General features: G+C 46.9%; 1 protein-coding gene across 1 annotated transcript in view; it reads left to right on the forward strand.

The window, feature by feature from the left end:
- The window catches only part of LOC119167397 (uncharacterized), a 34305-nt gene extending 33519 nt beyond the window's left edge, over positions 1–786 (forward strand). The window contains exon 5 of the mRNA XM_075865437.1: positions 585–786. Coding sequence (XP_075721552.1) covers positions 585–763 — 179 coding nt within the window. The 3' untranslated portion in view covers positions 764–786. The remainder of the gene's footprint in view (positions 1–584) is intronic.
- Positions 787–22193: the final 21407 nt, after the last annotated feature.

Raw genomic sequence — 22193 nt, forward strand, 5'->3', positions numbered from 1 at the left:
TGGGATACGACGTGGTCAGTATGGTGGCATAAAACTTGTTTGCCGGTCATTTCACCAGCCAAAAAAAAATCACGTCAGGTGCGCGTATACGTAATGAGAGGGCTTGGCAGATGAAGTTTCTGGCTAGTTTTTATGGCCCTTTGTCGCCGTAGTGACATTGAGAACGAAGTCGCGAATGATGAGTTAAGTAGCTCTCTCATGGGTGTTATGCAGAATAATTTGAGGATTGACGTAATCAAGAAAGTGAAAGTGTAATCATGGAATGGTCATTTGATGATAGCTATCATCACGCTTCTCGTATTGCGGTATTCGGCTACTTTTCCGGTTCATTGATGTCCGACTATAAGTGCTTTTATTACAGCATATTGTTTGCAGACAGATGAAATTGAGATCTTTATATGCAATTCACGCAGCAGGACAAAAATCTCATCCACCAAGTGACATTCTTGCAGGAGGTGAAAAAAGACCAGTTCATGCTGCCACAACAATTTAGCTTCAGTTAACGTTAATTTCACTTTATTTGCTATGTATATATAATAGTTCCTGATTCTGAACTCCAGCTGTTTTTTATTGTTTTTTTCTAGCTCCCATTCGTTGGTACGAACTTCGAGTGCGAAATTCTTCCCTAGCCACAGGGCCTCGCAAAGAGTGCGTGCGAGAATTCGAGAATATACTGTACCGGAGACGCCTTGTTTATTCGCCGGACTGCCAGAGAATGCTTGAATATACTCCACTGGCTGATTCAACGCCAAAACAGTTATAAAGTTTGATCAATGAATGCAAAAAGTAGTCATGCTGATCTATTTCTTGTCACAATTTAGCACCTCTGCGACTGTGCATCTCGAGACTGCACAATGAGCATTGGCCGACATATCTACGGATTGAATATTGCAATTTCTTGTATGTACTACCACATTCAATTTCGCTGCAGTTTACCTCTTATAAATTCTTGAAAGCTCTTTCTTCAAAACCCCCCTCTCCGAGTGACACAAGAAGAGCCCGCTGCACAAGATAGCATGTGTGCTAAGCCACATCTTCAATCCACAATATTCGTTTTTCTGCCGACTAATCTACGTCATGCATAACTAAACAATGGTAACCGCTATCTATTTGTTAAGTCACTCGCAGTGACATCGCAGTCCGTAAACTCCGAGGAGAAGTAGTCACTGGCCTGTATAGATACGTGACCATCACTGGAAAAGACCCTACACAAGTTCTCTTATAGGGGCACTCGTCAGAACGTCATGGATGTACATGAATAGGGTAGCCGCGAAAGTAGAAAAGGCAGTGGCTATATAACGCACTCTGCAAGCAGATGAAAAAAGTCTAATTAAATTGCAATAAAGACAACACTGACCACCGAAGCACAATACCATACACATTAGGCTATTTTAGAAAATAATTTGCCAACTGTTCTCTATTTAAGTATGATCAAGATGTAATGCGCAGACTTTTACATAAGTAACGCAAAATTAGAGCAATAATTGAATTAGTCAAGCAATACGTTGCTAAAAACGACCAGAAAAGTGTGTAGACTAAACATGCAAAGTTCTGATAAAATATTTTTTTATTCGTGGTAAGTCTGTAAGTCTTCCAACATGAACAAATGTATTTGTTCATTTATTTTCAAATACCGCACCCTTATACAGGGCTATTGAAGGAGTGGGATAGATTTACATCAATGAAATACAATGTTGACAAATTGAAATCGTAGCAAAGAAAACAAAAAAGCAATGAATAATTATTACAGTGCGTCTACAAAATCTGTCAACAATAATTCGCGAGTACTATCGGGTAATTTCTTCCACCACAATTCACACTATTTATGCTATCACACGCTAAATCACACTATCTAAGTGGATGATGTAACCATATGGTGCTCCTCAGGGTCGGATGGCTTCATTGAGTCCGCCCTGCAAGAGGCTATCGACACCGCCGAGTCCTACCTCGAGCACACCGGTCTCAAGTGCTCACCCACGAAGTCGGGGCTGTTGATATATTTGCCCAAACGCCGGGGTGCCAAGCCCAAAGGGTGGAAAGCTTCGGCGGAACGCAATATCACCCTCGACACCAGAGATGGTCGTACTGTACCTACGGTAGAAGTCATCAAGGTCCTCGGCATGATAATCGAGTCCCGCGGGACCAACACCCAAACAGTACACAAGCTCAGGACGAAGACTGTGAATGCCATACGACTCGTACGTAGAGTAGCCAATAGGCACCATGGGCTCAAACAAGACTACCTGCTGCGTCTCGTACACGCGTTTGTTTTGTGCCATTTTACCTACGTTGCCGCTATACACAAATGGCTACGAGCTGAGCGCGATCAACTCAATGCGCTTATTCACAAGGGGGTCAAACGAGCCCTTGGCCTCCCTATAACCACTCCAACGTACAAACTCCTCAAGCTTGGCGTACATAACACGCTAGCAGAGATCGCTGAAGCTCAGGAATGCGCGCCATTGACCCGACTCACCACCACCGAGGCGGGCCGCCATATTCTGCGCGAGCTCGGATTCTTCTCGTCGAGGGCCAGGAACCCCCCTGAGTTGACTCTAATTCCCCGTGAAATCCGTGACCTTATCATGATCGCTCCCATTCCACGAAATATACACCCCGAATACAACAGAGGCAGGCGCCTTGCGCGGGTGACCGCCATTCTCAAGCGCATAGACATGGAAGCGGACAACGTCTCGTTCGTGGACGCCGCCTCCTACCACAACAACCGAGCCTTCGCCGCGGTCGCGGTATCATCCGCTCAGCAAACTCGTAACTCTGGCACAATCCTCACCTAAACCCCGAAGTAGCGAAGCAAATAGCTATAGCTATAGCTATGCTCGTCAGCAAACGGGAATTTATCTACAGCGACTCCAGGCCGGCCATCAAAGCCTTCGAACGCGGATTCATCTCCGACCAGGCGTTACGTATTCTTCGCAAAGCGGACCTGAGTGCCCCGAAGCACCACACTGTCATCTGGTTCCCCGCCCATCTCGGCCAGGTGCCGGGTGCCCTATCCAACCTCAACGAGATCGCGCATGATGCAGCGCGCGCACTTACCGACCGCACTGCCACAAGGAAACCCCATCTTGCGGGGTTAGATACCAATCGGGATGCACCAGGTACGTACAATGATATAACAAAGCACTTTTACCTGGAACGCTGCATTTTTCCACCTCCACATACGAAACTTGACCGACCGCAGACGTTATCCTTACGCATACTACAGACACACACGTGCCCAAACCTTGCCACGCTTCACGTTTTTATCCTCATGCATACCCAAGCGACACATGCCGATCATGTGGACACACAGCGACACTCGCACACATGCTCTGGGAGTGTAGAACAACTCCTCCCGACTCTACTTCAAGCAAGTGGGAGAGGTCCCTCAGGAGCTCACTTCTCGCCGACCAGCAATGGGCCGTCAAGCAGGCCCACGAAGCGGCCGCCAGGTACTCTCTGTCGGTTCTTACGTGGGAGACGCCCGCTACGCGCTAAGCGCGTCCTGCAGGACTGAAATAAAGTTTTTTCATTCCATTCCATATCCGTTGCTTTGCCTCCCCGCAGCTCTGCAATTCCTCTTGCGACGCAAATATTGCGAGTGACCAACACATGCTGACAGCCTTCAACGACGCCTTCCAAGTCAGGTGATTTAGGAGTGCCGACTGAAATAATGACGCTGGAGCAAGGCGGAATGGTGATTTGTTCTTCCAGCACACTCAAGGCATGGTTTCCTGATGGCGTGCACGGCGGTAGTGCTTCTTCTGTGGATAATATTATTGGCTTTGTATTTAGGTTGATGACAGCACCATGTAGGCATATGAAGATCATGCCAAGGTTGACATCTTTCGAACAACGCTGTAGGACTACGAAGTCTGCAGGATAAATACGACCGTTAATGGTGACTCTCGCTTTGCAGATTTCTGCAGGCGTTACGAGATGACATGCGGCTGTGCGGATTTCGGGGCCTTCCGAAGCTGTTCAAACCTTCTTCAGTTTCGTGGCGAACATCCCACTGATGACGGAATAGTCGCCTCCAGGATCGACGATAGCAGTCACACTGTGGCCGTCAATAAGAACGTCGATGTCGCTAGTTCGCCGTCTCGCTTTACAGTTAAGGCGTGGCATAGGGTCACGGCTGCGTCGGCTTGTTCTGCTGCTTTAATGTTGCGTTTTCAGGTCACCTTCGGTAAATGAGGTTTTGCCGTTAGGACTTTGCCTGGTTGGCATCGTGTTCAGAAAGCTCCGTCGTGGCGTCGTCGTCGGAGGAGCAGTTTCGGCAGTTCGTCGCACAGCAACCGCACCTCCATCGGTTACTGTCCTTAATTTCTGGGATACGGGCTAGGAGACCAACGCCGCGTTGGGCCAGAGTACTGCCGGTGGTGCGGTGACATGCGGCGGCTGGGTGACGGCGAACGGGAAGGACTTCGTGGTGTCCATTGAGTTTCTGTCAGGCAGTCGGCGATGTCACGTGGCCGTTCCCCTGGCTGCGGACGTGGTGCATTCACGGTGAAGCCACGCAGTCCCATCTGTCAAAACTGGCAACGGCGGTAAGTGTGCGCGGCCTCACCACATTGGTAGCATAGTGGGCGGTGGTCAGGGGTGCGCCAGACGTCAGTCTTCTTTGAAGTGTAGCGTTGGCCAGCCGGCGGGTGGTATGGCGTCGGTGGTGGTGGCGGTGTTGCCTGGCGGAAGAACTGCGGCGGGGCTGTATCCTGACGATGCGTGGAGGGGCGCTGCGGCACACTGCAGTGGCGTAGCTTAGTGCTTCCAGTTCAGGCTGTGGTGCTTCTGCGATTCCAAGCGACTGCCGAACTTCTTCGCGCACAATGTCAGTGATTGAATTAGCTTTAGGCTGCGTTGAAGGCAACTTCCGCAGCTTCTCTCGTGCGATCGCTCGAATCGTCTCGCGCAGGATGTCGGTACTGAGGGCATCAGCGCAGTTCAATAAGGCGTGGCGGTTGTATTGCGTTGTGCGCATCTCAAGCGCCTTTTTTATAGTTGTGACCTCGGCAAGAAATTCGCTGACAGTCTTGGGCGGGTTCCGAACAAGTCCCGCAAACAGCTCCTGCTTGACTCCGCGCATGAGGAACCAGAGCTTCTTTTCCTCAGCCATGTTGGAGTCGGCGTGTCGAAAGAGCCGGGTCATCTCTTCGACGGAGAGGGTTATGCTTTCATTAGGAAGTTGCACCCTTGTCTGCAGCAAAGTTACAGCCCTTTCCTTGTGGGCGACGCTCTTGAATGTGCGCAGGAACGTCGCCTGAAAGTGTTCCCTTGTTCGTAGTGTGGATTCGTGGTTTTCATACCATGTCTTCCCGGCATCTTCTAAGTAGAAATGGACGCGGCGTAGGTTTTCCTAGCGGTCCCAGCTGTTCAAGGTGCGACTTGGTCGTATATTCGTTCCAGCTTTCCGGGTCCTCGCCTGACAATCCATGGAACGTTGGGGGTTCCTTGGGCTGCCGGAGAATGACTGGGGCAGGCTACACGATTGCGGTCATGGTTGCTGTAGTTGATGTCGGGATCCGGGTCTGCCTGGTTGCTTCAGAGAGGGGCCCATACTCTGGTTGTAGTCCCCTCTGCCTGTGGCTTGTTCGCTGTTCAGGTTTGGCGCCCGTGTCTTCTTTGCCGCTTGGGCTAGGCTCACGGCTTCAAGAGGGCGGGCGGAACATCAAAGAAGCAGCGCCTGAACCAGATACCAGGGGGTCGTGACTTCGACGAAGAAGCAAAGAGTACGTTGAAGAATATACTGTTTATTTGGGCGGACCTGTGCCCGGTAAACGGAAAGTCGGATCACAGTTGCAAGCTTGCACTGATAGCAGTGATCGGAGCATCGGTAGTCGTTAAACTGACAAGCGGCGAAGCGCGTCGGCATTTGGGGGAACTACAGAAGGGGTTTCTAAAACACGGGAGGTTGGAAACTGTCTGTTTTCACTGACGCAGTGCATCGAAATAGCAGAAATGGAATACAGGCCCCTGTTTCCAGCATTTTTTGATAACAAGGGAGCGTACAATAGCGTGGTTCAAGAGGACTTGTGGGGAATACTGGACACACTAAGTGTGTAAGTTGGAGTCACTAGTTTTTAAAGAATATCTATAAAGGTAACAAGGTAGTTACAAAGTGGGAAAAACAGGTACCCAAGCCCGCAGAGGTAAAACAGGTCTTAAGCACGGGTGTCTTCTGTCACCCTGGTTACTCATAATGTAACCTACAGGAATTAGAGGCGAAATTAGAGGTAAGTGGACTTGGATTCAAACTCTCTTTCGTCAAACAAAGAAAGTTCATTGAACAGGCACTACCAGCATTGATGTATGCAGATGATATAGTGCTAATGTCGGCCAACAAATCAGATTTGCAGAGATTGACGTACATGTGCGGTAATTAGAGAGATAGGTTAGATTTATGATTCAGTAAGGAAAAATTAGCAGTCATGATTTTTATAGATAATGATGATAGTGAGCATAGAATACAGACGGTCACGCTATAGATAACAGATAAATACAAATATCTGGACGTATGAGTAAGCAATATAACCGAGTATTTAAGGGAATTCGAAATATACGTGACGACTAAAGGTAACAAGAATGCAGCAGTGATAAAAACAGGGCACTGTGGAATCACAATAGGTATGATGTTGTGAGAGGTATATAGAAAGCGGTCATGGTTCCTCGTCTGACGTTCGGCAATGCCGTCTTGTGCATGAGATCAGAAGTTGAAGCAAGATTAGAAATTAATCAACGTGGAATAGGTAGGCTTGCTTTAGGAGCTCACGGGAATACACCAAATCAGGGAGTACATTGTGATAAGGGATTGACATCATTTAAGGCAGGGAAGCTAGCAGCAAGATAAAATTTGAGAAGCTATTAAGAGAAATGGTGAAGGAGCGTTGGGCTAGGAAGATATTCAGCTCCGGCGCCACGCATTGGCACCAACCTCTCCTTACATACATTTATTAAAAAAAAGGTTTTCAGCTACTTGTACATGAAGAATGTCGATACAAAATGGTGGAAATGAACCAGAAATATACAGGTAAATACTAAATAAACAGCAGAAGGCCAAACCAAAAAGAACTATCACTTAAGAAGAAGGTGAAGGAAACGGAGACCGATATGTGGAGAATTGGCATGATTAGGAAGTCCGCACAAGAGATCTATTGAACGTTTAAGCAAGAAATTGCCAAGGAATGGATCTATGATAATACTCGGGGTAGTTCTTTACTGTTTTAAGCCAGGACGGGATTATTGCGAACAAAGAAAATCAGACTAAATACAAAGGGGTAGACACGGTATGCAGTGCATGTGGAGAGAAAGAGAAAACTGTCGTACACTTGATAATGTTCTGTAAAGGGCTTCACCCTATAGTTCAGGATGGTGGCACATAGTTTTTCAAAGCACTGCGGTTTAGAGACAGAGAAAGCAAAATTGACTTTAAGCGGCTAGAGTTACCTAGAAGGAGGTTATCTTATTGATGGCTAAAGTCAAGGCACGAGTATCAGTCCTCAACTTCACTATTTAAAGAAAAAAAAAGATAAATCTAGTTTTCGTTCACTAAGCATTGCGACTAGGTGGCGTTAGCCGCCACCCGTTTTAAAGGGTACAGCCGTATCGATCCTTCCATCCATCCGTCTATTGCATGAAACTTTATGCTTCTGGGCTTTCTGATTATACGCGATCGGCCAAATGAAGTAACACAGACGCGCGTCCGTCGAACCGCTACAGGCAGCGCACCTATCCGCAAGTCAGTGCAGCTTGAAAACAGTAAAAAATGTTCACGCACTGTTGCTATAGCAACCGGTGAGGCTGGTGGCAAAGCCGGCATTCTGAAAGCGTAGCGTTTTCAATTCACAGAAAAAAAAACGAGTCATTTGGCCATTTCAGTTGCTAGCGTGTTTTTGGCGCGTTTTATGAAGTAATAAGTGGCGTTTTATTACTCCAGTCTGCGAAATTAACTTGTGATCTGGTGAGGAGCCATGAATGAAATCCTCGGAAAGATTTCGTTCACGTAGTGAGTGAATATGGGAAGAAGGTGCTTCGTCATTGGTTCCCGGTCACATTATTCAACGTTGCAAGAATATGTAATATTATACAATGTTCCTTCTGATCCTGAATGCCTCAAAGCATGCTCTCAAGCGGTTTTCAGGAAGGACTGTCCGCTCAGCAAAAAAGATTCAGTCTGCAGCAAAGACCTTACAGATGAGATGTTTTGTCGTAAAAGTGAATGAATAGTTTTCGCTGCACAAACATTTGTCTTATGTGTATGCAACACACTGATACGTGCAATAAATAGTGTTTTTCTGTTACAGACCTAGAAATTTTTTTTTACCGTAATAGAGAGACGGGGGCGATGCTGAGCGCCCAACGATGGAAGACATGCCTGACCTCGGCTCCTTGTTTTCTGGTCAGTTTGACTAGTTTTTTTCTGCTGATACACCCCGGTTTGTTGCTGCAGGAGTGAATCCCAGTTACACTGTGAGCCCTTGCGCACAGACAGTGTTTTTTGAGAACCTTTTTTTTCTTTTTTTCTGCGTTTTTTGAACTGACACCCCTAAGCCTGGTGAGCAGCTTCGGACTGGCCCACGGTGTTAGAATAGTTTAGGTGGAAGGACGGCGCATAGGAGTGAGGAGAAATCGGGGACCTCTTTTCCTATCTTGCCGGAAGGAGGCGCACGCGGGACGGAGGCCGCCTGGCTATACCCAGCGCATACCTGACGCTTCTAACATTCGTTGTTTTAGCGTGTTTAGCGATGTCGCAAGGCCCTGTGAGGATTATGTGGTAGTGTAATGTCATATGTTAAATATAAAGACTTTGTAGTGTTTGACGCCTGACGGTTCGGCATGCAGCGTGAAGCTCATAAACACCCCATTCGGCCTCGGAAACAACGTGGGCTAGGCGATCGTTCCCGCATTTGTCTACAAAAGTAAATATGCAGTTGTGTAGCACGTGTTGAATTCACCCTTCATTTGCCCTCGACAGAATAATTGGTGTATTTGCGGTCAGATCATATAAAAAGCAGGTATCATGCGTAAGGGGCATTTCGCATATGAGATAAAGTGACGCTACAGAATCTTTTATTACGAACCGATAATTTGAAAATTCCGTAAACATCTGCGAGAAAACGAACTCTTTATTTCAATGGAATATAATAACTCTATTTAGGTCTTTCAAGGCGTGCAGTAGCAAGGGACGCGCCGCTCCCAGGTCGAAAATGCAGGATTGAAAGCGAATGCAATAAAGTGGGTGACAGCTTGTGACCGATGGCCGCTCTTTAATATATTCAAAATAAACAGACTGCAAGATATATACGTTTTGGTGCGCCAAGAATTTTATCACAGTATTGGCACGATCTACAAAATTTACATATTTTTGCCTGAAAAAGCGGCTTTAGCTCGAGTACTCTGTGGTGCGGCTAAATGATACGAAAGAATGTAGGATAGTACACAAGGTGATAGTAAAAAGAAAAAAACACTTTAGTCATTCGACAGTGCATCATCTGTACCAGCACAACATGCACTGACAGGATAAAAGTCACAACACACTGGACAAGCTTCGAAAGCTTTCGTAGCTTCTGCGTCTTGTCTGCTTCAACCTTCCGCAGTTTCTTACAGTATTGCCTCATCCTGACTCTAACATAATCATGAAGCACTTTCGACATAATATCCACCTTGTGCTCATGACAGGAAAATGATAACATGGAATTTTCTACTACATAGTCTATTGTCATGTGCGTGCTTTTCTCCAGCATTTTGCAAAATATTGCTTCAACTTCCTTTAAGAACATAAACAGGCAAGTGCTCGGGTGTACCAGTCCCCCTCGCATCTTGCAGGCTACTAATGCAGCTTCAGGCTTCGACACTGCTTTACTTGTAGCTGCCAAGCCATTGCGGCATTGTTGACAAGTCGTGTTCTTCAATATCTTCCTGCACAAAAATCCTACCACATAATAAATTATACACTCGGTCACATTATCTGACGAGGGTATATCCGAAAAGACATTCTCACACTCAGCTTCTTCTTCCACTAAGCCGTCTAGTTTCTGTTTCAGTCCCTCCAGACGTGACTCTAGAGGAGCAGATGCTCTTCTAGAGTCGTGAGCTAAGGTGCTCGGCTGCTAACCCAGTGATTACTAAGCCAGTTCGTCATGGCGGCCTCACTCCATTTGCCACGGTGGAATTATTTGTGCACGAGCTAAAATATTTTTCAAATTCGTGTTCACCTGCACTCTCATATTCACTGTTCACAGAATCTATATTTCCTATGTGTTTCCATCTGTTGGCTACCGCCACTGAATTTTCTTGATGTTGTGAATTTACTTTCAAATCAGAGTGATATGTGTGGTTACCCTGATAAAAAACGAACGGCCAGCAGTTGAAGAATTCTCGCAAATGCAGCTTTGTAAGTGACGCGGCCCCCATTTAAGCGGCTGACCTGAAGCCTTGATACACCCAGCGCTGCCTTTCGGAAAAAATGCGAAACGCGCCTCCGTGTTCGGCGGGGAGGCGGCGCGGTGGAGGCCGAGCGTCGCTCCACCTAACCTACTCTAACACCATGGACTGGCCTATGGCACAGGCGCCGGCGGCCGCGTTCACCGTGCGTCCGCGCGACCATGCCGTGGCTGGTGAACCTGTTACGCCCGGCGCGTTTCAATCCGAATCTCAAGACTCCTACAATGAAAACGACCACAGCATGCACAAGCGTTTCAGTGAACTCAAGCCATTTCACAACGCTATCTGACGAAAACGAGACAATGGATGCAACGCAGTCTACGTTGTCATCACAATCGTCTACCGGACCTCGTGTAAACGACATGGCAGCGGGTTCTTCTACCGACACCAACGAACTTCTCTACAACGGGGTACAAAAGAATAACGCCTTGTACTACCTACGCCAAGTGTCACCGAACAGGCTGCATGCCGAACGGGTGAGTCGGCCCCGCTATACTGTTTTGATCAGGCCGCTAAACAGAGTGCATGTGACATACATTGCGAAACAAGCACTTACAGACGCCATAGATCAAAGCACTCCGCGAACTTTTATTGCAGAAATGTCAATTGTCCGCTTTGACATAACCTGTAACTGCGAACGGATCACACTTCGTGACGAAGGTAATTTTCGCAAACTATGCACAGTTTCGCACTTAGTGGCAACAGTCAATGGTAGCGTGCGAGTAATTGATGTCAACACATTGCCTTTTCAGCCATACGTAGTCGGCAGCTCTCGTGGGGTAATCAAAATCAGACCCAGCCTAACAATTGAGTACATCAAAACATACCTGCGCTGTGAACAGGCAACAATCACCGATGTAAGCATTATTGGTGAAACGCAGCTGCTGCTTTTGACATTTGACACAGACTCCATACCGAAACGCTTTGTGTTTGAATATGAAGTCATCCGTGTTCAAGAATATTGGCCTCGCCCAGTGACATGCTCCAACTGTCATCATTTGAGCCATGTTGCCAAATACTGTTCCTTCCCGCCGGTACGCCGGGACTGTGGCAACGCTCCGCATGAGGTCGACCCAAACTGTAAGCAGTTTCCTCATTGCGTGTCTTGTGGAGCGTCCACATACGCCTCACTCAGCCCTCATTATCCTGAACAAAATATATCTGAATTAGCCCTTCCTCGCAATACTAATGGTTCATCATATACGACATCTGCCACACAGTGTACTCCTCTGACGCCTCAGAAAGTAACCTGGGCTCAAACAGCCGCTTCTTTCGATCTGACTCAGCTTATCAACAGCCTTCGCGAAAGAGTACAGGAATTCCGGCAGGAAAATAACAGACTTCGCGACCACATGCTGGACCAACCGAAAGGGAATCGCTCCCCAATGCTAAGCCGCAGTTAGTCTCGAAATAAAAGAAACAGCCGTTCTCCGACACGTCGTTCTAAACCGGTCATGGACAAGGCCTCCACCTACTGCCACAATATTGGACTCCTGCGACAAAAAATGGGCTTAAGAGTCTAGTAAGCTGGAGAATGTGATTCGGTCAGAGATGGTTACCACTGTAACACAGCCATTAATACCATGCAAACTCGGTTTCAAAATATGTTTGATGAACTGCAGCGCAATGTCCTTGCCGATGACAATAGGCGCCGCAAAACAGGGCCTTCCTCTTGAGTTCTTTTGCTCAGGGGGTGCAGTGGAATGGTCGTATTTTTAACCAAACGCGCTCCACTATCCGTAATTATGTTCAAAGGCATCGCCCCTTTTCCCTCCTTCTCCAGGAGACGCGCGTCACGTGCTCGCTTCCTGGTTACCATGCTTTTCAGACAACAACCATCAAACATAAGCGGCAGCTTCCCAAAGACCAGGCAGTGCTTCTGGTGCGTAAAGACTTCCCAGCCACTCAATTGGACATTCTTGATCTCAGTTGTAATGCTCGCGAAGTAGTAGCAGTTAAAATTTGCCCTCCTGGCCAAAAGCTCTCCGTGGCCGCGTCTGCGTATTTTCGCCCAGGAAATATTTCAGTCGGAAAATACATAAGACTGGAGACACTCGATGAAGCATCTAAAAACCTCTCTCTGCTCATTGGAGGTGATTTTAATGCTTATCACTTTCCTTGGGGTGCCCAAAAGCCGTATAAACGCGGAAAATATCTTTACGACGCCATTTAACTCTCTTCCGCAGACATTTGTAACGCCCCCGACTTCCCTACAAGAATAGGACTGCATAGAGCGCAGAATGACACAACCCCAGATCTTACCCTTGCCAGCCCCCAACTTGTACGGCACTGGAAAGTCTCCAGCCAGCCATGGGGCAGTGATCATCTCCCGATATTCGTGGCCCTTCACCGAAAATGCCTCCGGATCAAAACAACAACAACGATGACTAATTGGAATACATTTTTAGTAGTGTTTCTGGATCCTTCTCGAGAGTTGAGGGCCTTCTGGACATTTTTCAACAGGCCCGTGAAGTGGCACGCGAAACAGTGCCATACGAAGATCAAACTCAACAGATAGATAACAATTTAGACAATTCATGGAAAACAACAGAAAATTTAGTCAGAAGATACCACTCGCACGGCAAACGACACTCGGACATTATGAAAATTAAGCGCCAATTTAAGCTTATGAAAGAATATACCCTCCAACTTGAAAATGAAGCTTGGCAATCCACCTACGAGCGCCTTGGCTGTGTACCGGGGCTCCAAGGACTTGGGCGCATTTTTTTGTAGCCTCAGCGGGAAAGGAAAGGGCAACCTTCCCCTAGCCGAACTGTTCCTCAAAGCAGATCCGCCAGTTGTAGAAAACAAAGTTATTACCACTTTCTTTCCTCATGCTTCACTCACTCCGCCTGCACCTCCTAAAGCCTGCATCATAACGCAACTTAATCTGAATCTCGATCAGCCTTTTAGCATGGGAGAAATGCTAGCAGTTAACAAACACGAGCGTCCTCCATCGGTGCCTGGCCACGACCAAATCACATGGCAAGAACTCTGCCACTTCAAATATGAAGCCCAGGATGCACTTTTGGCGGTATATAATGACCTCTAGGCCTAAGGAAATGTTCCGGAGAACCTTAAGCTGTCTCTGAATTATCCTATTCTTAAACCTGGCAAAGAGAAGACCTTCTGCAAGAACCTCCGGCCAATATCTTTACCATCTACGTTATGTAAGCTCATTGAATGCATGATTCACGCGCGCATGTCCCATCATCTTGAGATAACCTGGCCTGGATATCATCCAGCCCAGGCGGGTTTTCGCCCTAACTTACGCACATTTGACTGCCTTTGACTGCTACGGCGCGTTATCAATGGTACCTCAAAAAAGATGTTGCCTGACTACTTCCTGGCTGTCGACATGCAGAAAGCGTTCGATAATGTTCACCATAACGCCATTCTTGAAGAACTAGCTAGGCGCTACTCAAGTCAGCATGCGCAGACATGGATTCGAAATTTCCTTGCAACTCGGCCCATTCGCTTAAGCGGTGCATCACCTGAATGGAGCCCGAAGACTTAGTACATGGAGAGAGGTGTTCAACAGGGATCTATTTTCGGACCGACGCTGTTTATTCTGGCCATGAGAAGTGTAGAAGAAAACCTTGAACGGGACACCATGGCTAGATTCGCGATCTATGCCGATGTCACACAGGTCCCATTAATTTGGGAGGTGATCGCTGGGCTAATTCCAGGGGTCGAAGTATCGGCCCCCCGAACCGCACCACGAAAGCGTGGACAATTTAGAAGTGGTGCTTTTTGGCGCGCCAGCGGACGCCGGCTGTGGCCCAAAGAACAAGTCAGAGCGGAGAGTTGATAAACAACACAAAATTATATTCTCAATATAGACAGATAAAAAAACAATACACAAGTATGCACACTCCACAATAGTTGCATACAATATGTCACCAGTCAAACAACGTACTACACAGTACAATCAGCCACACTCGAAACAACGGACACAGACAACAATACGCACTACAATGCAGTCGCATGCATTGAACAACCAAGACACTTGAAGACTAAAGAGATAGAAAACCTATACAGTTCGAAGTTCTTGGAAAAAAGGTCTGGATGATACTCTTCCGAGAATCACTCACTCAAAGTCCAGCGTTGTTGTCGTTCCGCTGCACCGAATTTTCTCTTCCAGGAAACCTCGCCGAAGTTTCTCTTCCAGAAAACCTCGCGTCTTCAATTGGCCACTCTCCAAGCTTCAAACTTCTTTGTCGGAAACACGCCGGCTTCGCACACACAGCTGTTGCCACGCGTCTTCGCTCGATAGCGGTAAACACACGCTCTAGCCTGTAGCTCGAGCCTTCACCCCTCAGGTGGAAATCCTCGTCTTCTCCTGCTTTGTCCCTACGGACAAAACCGTCGCCGACTACGCGGCGGAATCCCTACGCGCTCTGGCGCTAACTTTCGTCTTCTCCTCATCTCTCACCTCGGCTGCTCCAATAAATACCTTCCGCGCGAGATTCCAGAAAGTTCTCGTCGTTTCGTCGGCGCGATACGCAGCGAAGACTGGCGAGAGGGCGAGACGGTTCGGATGCTGTCCGTGACGGATGACTCAACCCGGCATCACCACGCCCCTTTCCATCTAGAACATTCGAGTGCTTGCTCGGCCGCCCATGTGAGGTGAGGAGGTTCATGGGTGAACCTACGCTTCCGAGAGGGGAGGGTCGCGCGCCCGGGGAGCCCTTGAATGCTTGTTTTCTCTTTTTTTGTTGACCTTGCGGCGTATCTCTCGCGTTTCGTTGCGAGAATTTGGCGGCGCGCCCTTTTTGAGCGCTCGTTCTGTGACAGCCGATGATAGTACTATATGAACAGAGGCAATAGATTATTCTGAAAAAGGATCAATATAGGCCAAGCTGCAGGCAGGCCTCCTTAGTTTAGAGTTCACTCTTAAGAGAGTAGGCCTGCAGCTGGCTCCACATAAGACAGAACTTATAAGCATAAACGCCAAGAACCGCACCAACCAGAAAACGTGCATCTCGCTTCATATTGGATCACACACTATACAATGAAAAACGGACAAATCAGTTTTAGGTTTACCAATAGCCAGCTGTAACAGCCCACAAAAGTCGGTACGTGGACCACAGCAGGCATGGTCAGCTATAATACATGATACGTCGTCTGTCCAACAAATACAGAGGTGCACGACAACAAGCCTGCCGCACCCTCGCAAGAGCGGCGGCCATAGGAAAGATTTTGTGCGGTGCACCTGTATACACGTTCTCCCCAACGGACATCCTAAACTTGCAACGCCTTCATCAGGCTACTCTCCGTACCATCACAGGGCTCCATAAACACACTAAGATATCCGCCCTTGAAAGCGCAGGGGGCTTGACCCCTCTGCAAGATGTCATCCGTAAAGTCCACACTCGATACCCCATCCTCCTGGAAAACACGCAGCAAGGTCGTCGCTTTCTGGCCTGGGATTGTCAGCGGCATGATGATGCACCTCTTCTTAATCTGTCCTTACCCCCATGGGAAACTCCATAGACTCTCGACTGTTCCGTCACCCCATATCTTGTCACAATAATACTGCCCGCCAGTTTCTTGCCACGCGACAACTGAGGGAAGCGAGCTTAGATACCATCGACATATACACGGATGCTGCCCTCTCCAATGGCGAAGCTTGTATAGCATGGATCTGAGTGCAAACCACCGACTACACTGGGGCCGGCAGGTGCCATCTACCGAACGGTACCCCTATGCATGTCGAACTACCTGCCATATGGTGAGTGACTGCAAGCATCCCATACACTATACAGAAACACCTTTGTGTCTTTACCGACTCGCACGCTGCCTACTCAGAAATATTTCACCCCGCGCCGGAGGACGCTACAGCTGCTTCTATCAAAGCATCCTTCGTAGGCCTGAAAAAGTCGTCAGGCCAACAGAACTTATCTGGGCGCCGGGGCATACGGGTGTGCCCAGGGGCTATCCGGCGGCACACGCCGCTGCTGCCTCCGCAGGTGGCAGTTGGGTCGACCACCCACCCTGCCATCACCCCTCAGGGTGAACCTGTATGAGCTTTTAAGTCAAATATCTCCCTCGGTAGCCACAATGCACTACTACGCAGGTCCCTGCATCATGCTAGTAAAAAAGCGCGTTGCGCAGGTTACCCCACCAGTCCTACTTTTCAGCAAATGTCCGCTTTTGCGATTTTAAGAAGTCTTCATTAATAAGGTCTATGCGAATTCTGCATACAGAACATACGCTTTCCCAAAATGGCGACAACCGAACATTGCGACAGTGACGTGCAATCACTCAGGGCTGCGCTGCCGCACAGACCTTCACCACTTACTGTGGCAGTGTTCCGCATTAGAAAAAGAGCGAATGGCCATACAAGCTTTGCAAACCACAAATTATTGTGGAGTGCTCCTTACGGACCCGGACACACAGTTATTATTTGCACAATAAGGAAGTAAGAGCGGCCTGATCAGACCCGGACACGCAGTTACTCTTTGCCCAATATGGAAGTCAGAGTGGCCTGATCAGAGTAGTTTAGGGGGTCCGAAAAACCACACTACTAACACTATACCACCTCAGTACAACTTACAGTGAATACGACAAGTGTAAAACCCCTGACACTGTGAACTAGTAGTGCAGTTAGAAAGACCTGCTTATCCCCAAAGAGGTCCTGTGCCCCCTCCTTCATTTTTAAATAAAGGACTTTCCATCCATCCTTACCATATTAAGCTGCGAATTCACTGCTTTTTTGTGAGCACGTTTCCAGTGCCATTCCTAAAAAGGTCCACTGTTTTTCAATGAAAAAAATGACAGATCACACGTACAGTATGCGATGCCCGAACGATATGCGAAGCACTAATGAGAAAGGTTCATATGTCACTTTATAATCAGCACACTCTTACAAGGTGGGGGTAAATGATGCCGTACATCATTTCCATGTCATGTTTATTATGTTTGGATGTGTCGTTTACCTTCATCATCTATTCACATCAAATGATGCCAAATTTAGTATAAGTGGAGCTAGTGAAACTACCGTGAGAACGCTATGAGCATGGTAAGTTGTCATGTTTTAGATGCGGAAGCATCTTATACTCGCGCCTTGTAGTGCGCCGTCCGCGCCGTCCGCGCCGTCCGCACCGCTTCTCGAACATTCGACAGCTGACACGCGCGCATGCGCCGTCGCGCCGTCGCCCACTCTTCCACCATCTGTGCATCCCTTCCTCCTCTACACACCGCGCGTGCTTCACTCCTCCACCATCTGTGCACCCTTCCTCCTCTACACACCGCGTTCGACATCTACAATTCTTCTGATTCTCCAGTGGACGCGCATGTGGCGTCGCGCTTCGAGAACATTCAACAGCTGACAGTGCATGCGCCGTCGAGCCGTATATATACTCAAGGTCGGCGCTCGCTCGCTCAGTTGCCGCTCGTCGGTTGGTTTGTACGGCGCATCGACGTCCAAGGTCGCGGTGAAATGAATTCCAACGAATCCACAAACACAATGATCGACGTTCCTTCGACCAGCGCCGCCCTTTCGCATACGTGTGTACGTGTTCACTCATTTAACACCCCCTCCTACAACCACGTTAACCAATTTAGCCATCGACCCAAGTAAGTCGCAATTTAACACCCCATTTCACAACCACGTTAACCAATTTAGCCATCGACCCAAGTAAGTCGCACTTTAACACCCCGTTAACCAATTATATGCTCCGCATCCTCCTCAGTGTTCCCCCGAGGGAAGCTGCGGGCAATTTTTTTTCAAGACACGTGTGTCAAGATTATCATCTTTGCACCAGTCATATATTTTCGTCATCTATTGACGTCACGTAACACCAAGATTGGTAAATGTGAAGCTAGCGAAATAGCCGCGAGCGCATCATCAAGGTCCCAATATACTCCAGTGTAGCGTTGACGGGCGAGTACGCAGGACAAAGCGACGCTACGTTAGTAAAACGCGAGCACTCTATAGTCTGACGCCAGGTATGACCGGCACCACCAGCGTCCGTCGGCGCGGCCCGGCGGCGACCAGTGCGAAGTGCGACATGCTGCAATTCGCGCGAAGTCATTACCAAGATAATATTGCGTCTCTATCTTCTCGCGACGGAGAACGCCAGACACGCCGAAACGTGCATGCGTCTAAGGAACGCTGTGCAGCGCACGCCCGTGAGCATATGTCAGGTCCGGCGACTGGCGTGGCAACGCCGGCGTGACGCGACGAAACCCGGCCAGCGAGCACGCGCACTACGTCACGTCGAAATGTATTGGTGCCTTGACTGTGGTATGCAGTCATGACACACATCTCATGATCACGATGTTTGCACCAGTCTCATACCTTCGTTATCCATTGATATCACGGAATACTGAATTTTGCATATGTGAAGCTAGCGAAACGGCCATGAGCCCATCATGAGTGTGGCATGTAGTCATAATGTTACATGACACGCATGTCGTGATTATCATGTTTGGATGTGTCGTTTACCTATGTCGTCCATTTACGCCACGCAATACCTAGTTTGGTACATATGAAGCTAGCGAAACGGCCGCGGGCGCATCGTGAGCGTAGCATGTAGTAATGTTGTTACATGACACGCATCTCGTGTTTATCATGTCTGCACCAGTATCATACCTTCATCATCCATTCACGTTGCGTTATATCAAATTCGTTATAAGTGAAGCCACCGAAATGGCCGCGTGCACATGCATGAGCGTGGCATCATGTAGTCATGTTGTTACACAACATGCATGTCATGATTTTCATGTTTGCGTCTGTCGCTCGTGCTCGACATGCAATCATGTCATATCATACCAGTTTTGTAACATGCCATGTGAACTAAACCACCGCAAGAGCTGCAGAATAATGAAATGTACATCATGACATTGGTCACATACATATCATGATTGTCTTGTTTTTACTAGTCAGTTATTTGGCAATACAGTCGTGTTATGACATATCAAGTTTCGTATCGATACCATTATCAAACGGCCAGGAGAGCTAAAGTTCGTAGGCGACTAGATAGATAGATAGATAGATAGATAGATAGATAGATAGATAGATAGATAGATAGATAGATAGACAGGCAGACAGAATGACAGATAGATAGATAGATAGATAGATAGATAGATAGATAGATAGATAGATAGATAGATAGATAGACAGACAGACAGACAGACAGACAGACAGACAGACAGACAGACAGATAGATAGATAGATAGATAGATAGATAGATAGATAGATAGATAGATAGATAGATAGATAGATAGATAGATAGATAGATAGATAGATACGCTAAAAGTCTGCAAGAAATGCTTCGCACTCATAAGTATAGCAAGAGGTGCTAATTTGTCAGCAACTACTAATGAGCTTAATTAACAGTAACAATACAAATATTACATAACATGATGTCAATACTGCTGATAAAATAAGACATAAAAATTATCAATAGCAGGGGATGAAACTAGACCAAAGCAAAATAAAGAACTCTACACGACAAATACAGCTAGTTTTATATCAGTTGCATAAGTTGTAAAAAGGCAAATGCTAATATAAAACTAACTGAACTGTTGAAAGCTATCATCCGGATGTCACCAAGGGCCTATGTTTGTAAGCAGTGTTAGAGTCTGCCTTCGGGCCTTTTTCCACGTTCCCTAAGACAATTGCAAATTGTCTTGAATGAGGTAAGAATGAATGAATGAATGCTCCACATCTAAAAGTACGGGCCATACGGAGTTTGATGCGCTCGCGTCTGTACTCATCAGCGTCTCAGCAGCATCCGGTGTCGATCGAAAAATCACCGTCTCGTTCATGGCCAAAAAATAGGGAAAGATACAAACACAATGATAAATTGAAAAAAATATATATGGATCTTAGTAAGTATTGAAATCATGCCATTTATATGGCAAGCAGTTGTTCTATTAGAGAGTCACAAACCTACTTGTAAATACATCAAAGATAACCTTCATCCTTTATAAGAACACACAATATGGCAGTCACATTACATGTCACAAGCGTACATTGTCCTAGGGTGTTAGAAAAACGGGTTATCATAGTAATTTTGTAGTAGACACACACTATAATGTGCGCATTTCCTTGCGAACATGTGAATAAATCACCGAAAACACTTTACGCGCATTTTGGCTCGCGGTTTTAAACCACGCCATCCATTAGGGAGAATGCAATCATATTCTGAAACCTCACTGACACACGCCACTTTCAACTTTACAGATTACATTGTACCAATCTATATTTTAAACTTCTCGAGTGACATCACACAACAAAACCTGTGCACTGAGTCCTTAAAGTACACTCTAGGGATATGGTATCACATATAACTCTGAAAGGCGAAGCCAAAGGTTCCACAGTTTTTGCTCAGCTTTGCATGTCACATTGAAAAGGTTTGCAGTGCAAACACCGGAGTGCTGAAGAAAAAGCGCAATACCGAGGATCAGAAAACAAAGGAGTGATACGACTACTGGGGTCATCCCTCTTTCAAATAAAGGAGCAGATTGATTGATATGCGGGGTTGAACGTCCTAAAACTACCATATGATTATGAGAGATGCCATAGTGGAGGGCTCCGGAACTTTCGACCACATGGGCTTTTTTAACGTGCACCCAAACCTGGCACATGGGCAACGATGCAAAAGTACTCTTTGACTTGAACTTGACTTGTCACCACCTCAAGGCAGTGCGTTTGAAACTGCTGCAAGGATCTGACCAGGCCCGTCGGAGCTGGGTTAATTTGCTTGAACCACAGCTGAGAGAAGCACTTTTGGAGACTCGAATGGGCTATAGTCAGTGACAACCTAACAATAAATATAGGCCCCACCGCGAGGCCACAATGCCTTTATTTTCCGTGCATACGCGCTAAATAGAAGTATTTCTTAAAGAATGGTAAGAATTCTGACACAAGTAAATAATATTTTGCAACGTAGCATTTCTATTTAGGTAGGGAAACCAAAGCTTGATAAAAACATCTGAAAGCACGAAGTTCAGCTTCATCGTAATTATTAAAATCTCTTTCCCCACCACGCTTTTCTCGGGGTCCAATACGCTGTAGTTTACATGTCTCGAAGTCGGTGCTTCTGTGCGTTACTTTTTGTTGTACTAAAAAATTGTACCACGTTTGACTTCATGTTTAAAATAAAGAAACCATTCTTTTGCGGTTTCAGAGAACGAAAGTGGAGAAATAATCCCATTTTATGTGTTGCTTGAAATTCTTAAACTAAACTTTGAGTATCAGTTTCTTGGCTCACCTTTTATTTGAATAAGCGTGCGCACAAAGACGTGGACACTAGAACAAGAAAATGCACACAACAAAAGCGCCTTTGTTGTGCGCATTTTCTTCTTCCAGTGTCCATGTCTGTGTGCGCACCCTTACACAGTTGAAAAATGAACCAACACCAATTAGCCCAATTATCCGTGCTACTGCAGTCTCTTCGCCGTCTGTTATAGCTATGGCTTCAATGGCTCAAAGCGAAGAACCACGATGCGCTCTGAACTTCGTGAATTTTTTCTTCTGTGCCGCTGTAACAAATGTGTGTCTCGTGACACCATGCTTGTCAACGTGTTTGAGTCAAACGCCAATGTTTTATTCAACGTTTCATTTCAATCAAATAAAACCACGTGGCGCAGATTTACCAGTATGGGTTAATGCATACGTTGCCCTTACGTTCATGTCAAGGCGATGTACGTGGCTAATGTGATGGCGACTAAACCTGTGCGTGTTTTTTTTAATGCAAAGCATTTCTCAGTGAAATTCGGTGACATTGAGCATATCTATC

Source organism: Rhipicephalus microplus, chromosome 6 (assembly GCF_043290135.1).
Source record: "Rhipicephalus microplus isolate Deutch F79 chromosome 6, USDA_Rmic, whole genome shotgun sequence".
NCBI lineage: Eukaryota > Metazoa > Arthropoda > Arachnida > Ixodida > Ixodidae > Rhipicephalus > Rhipicephalus microplus.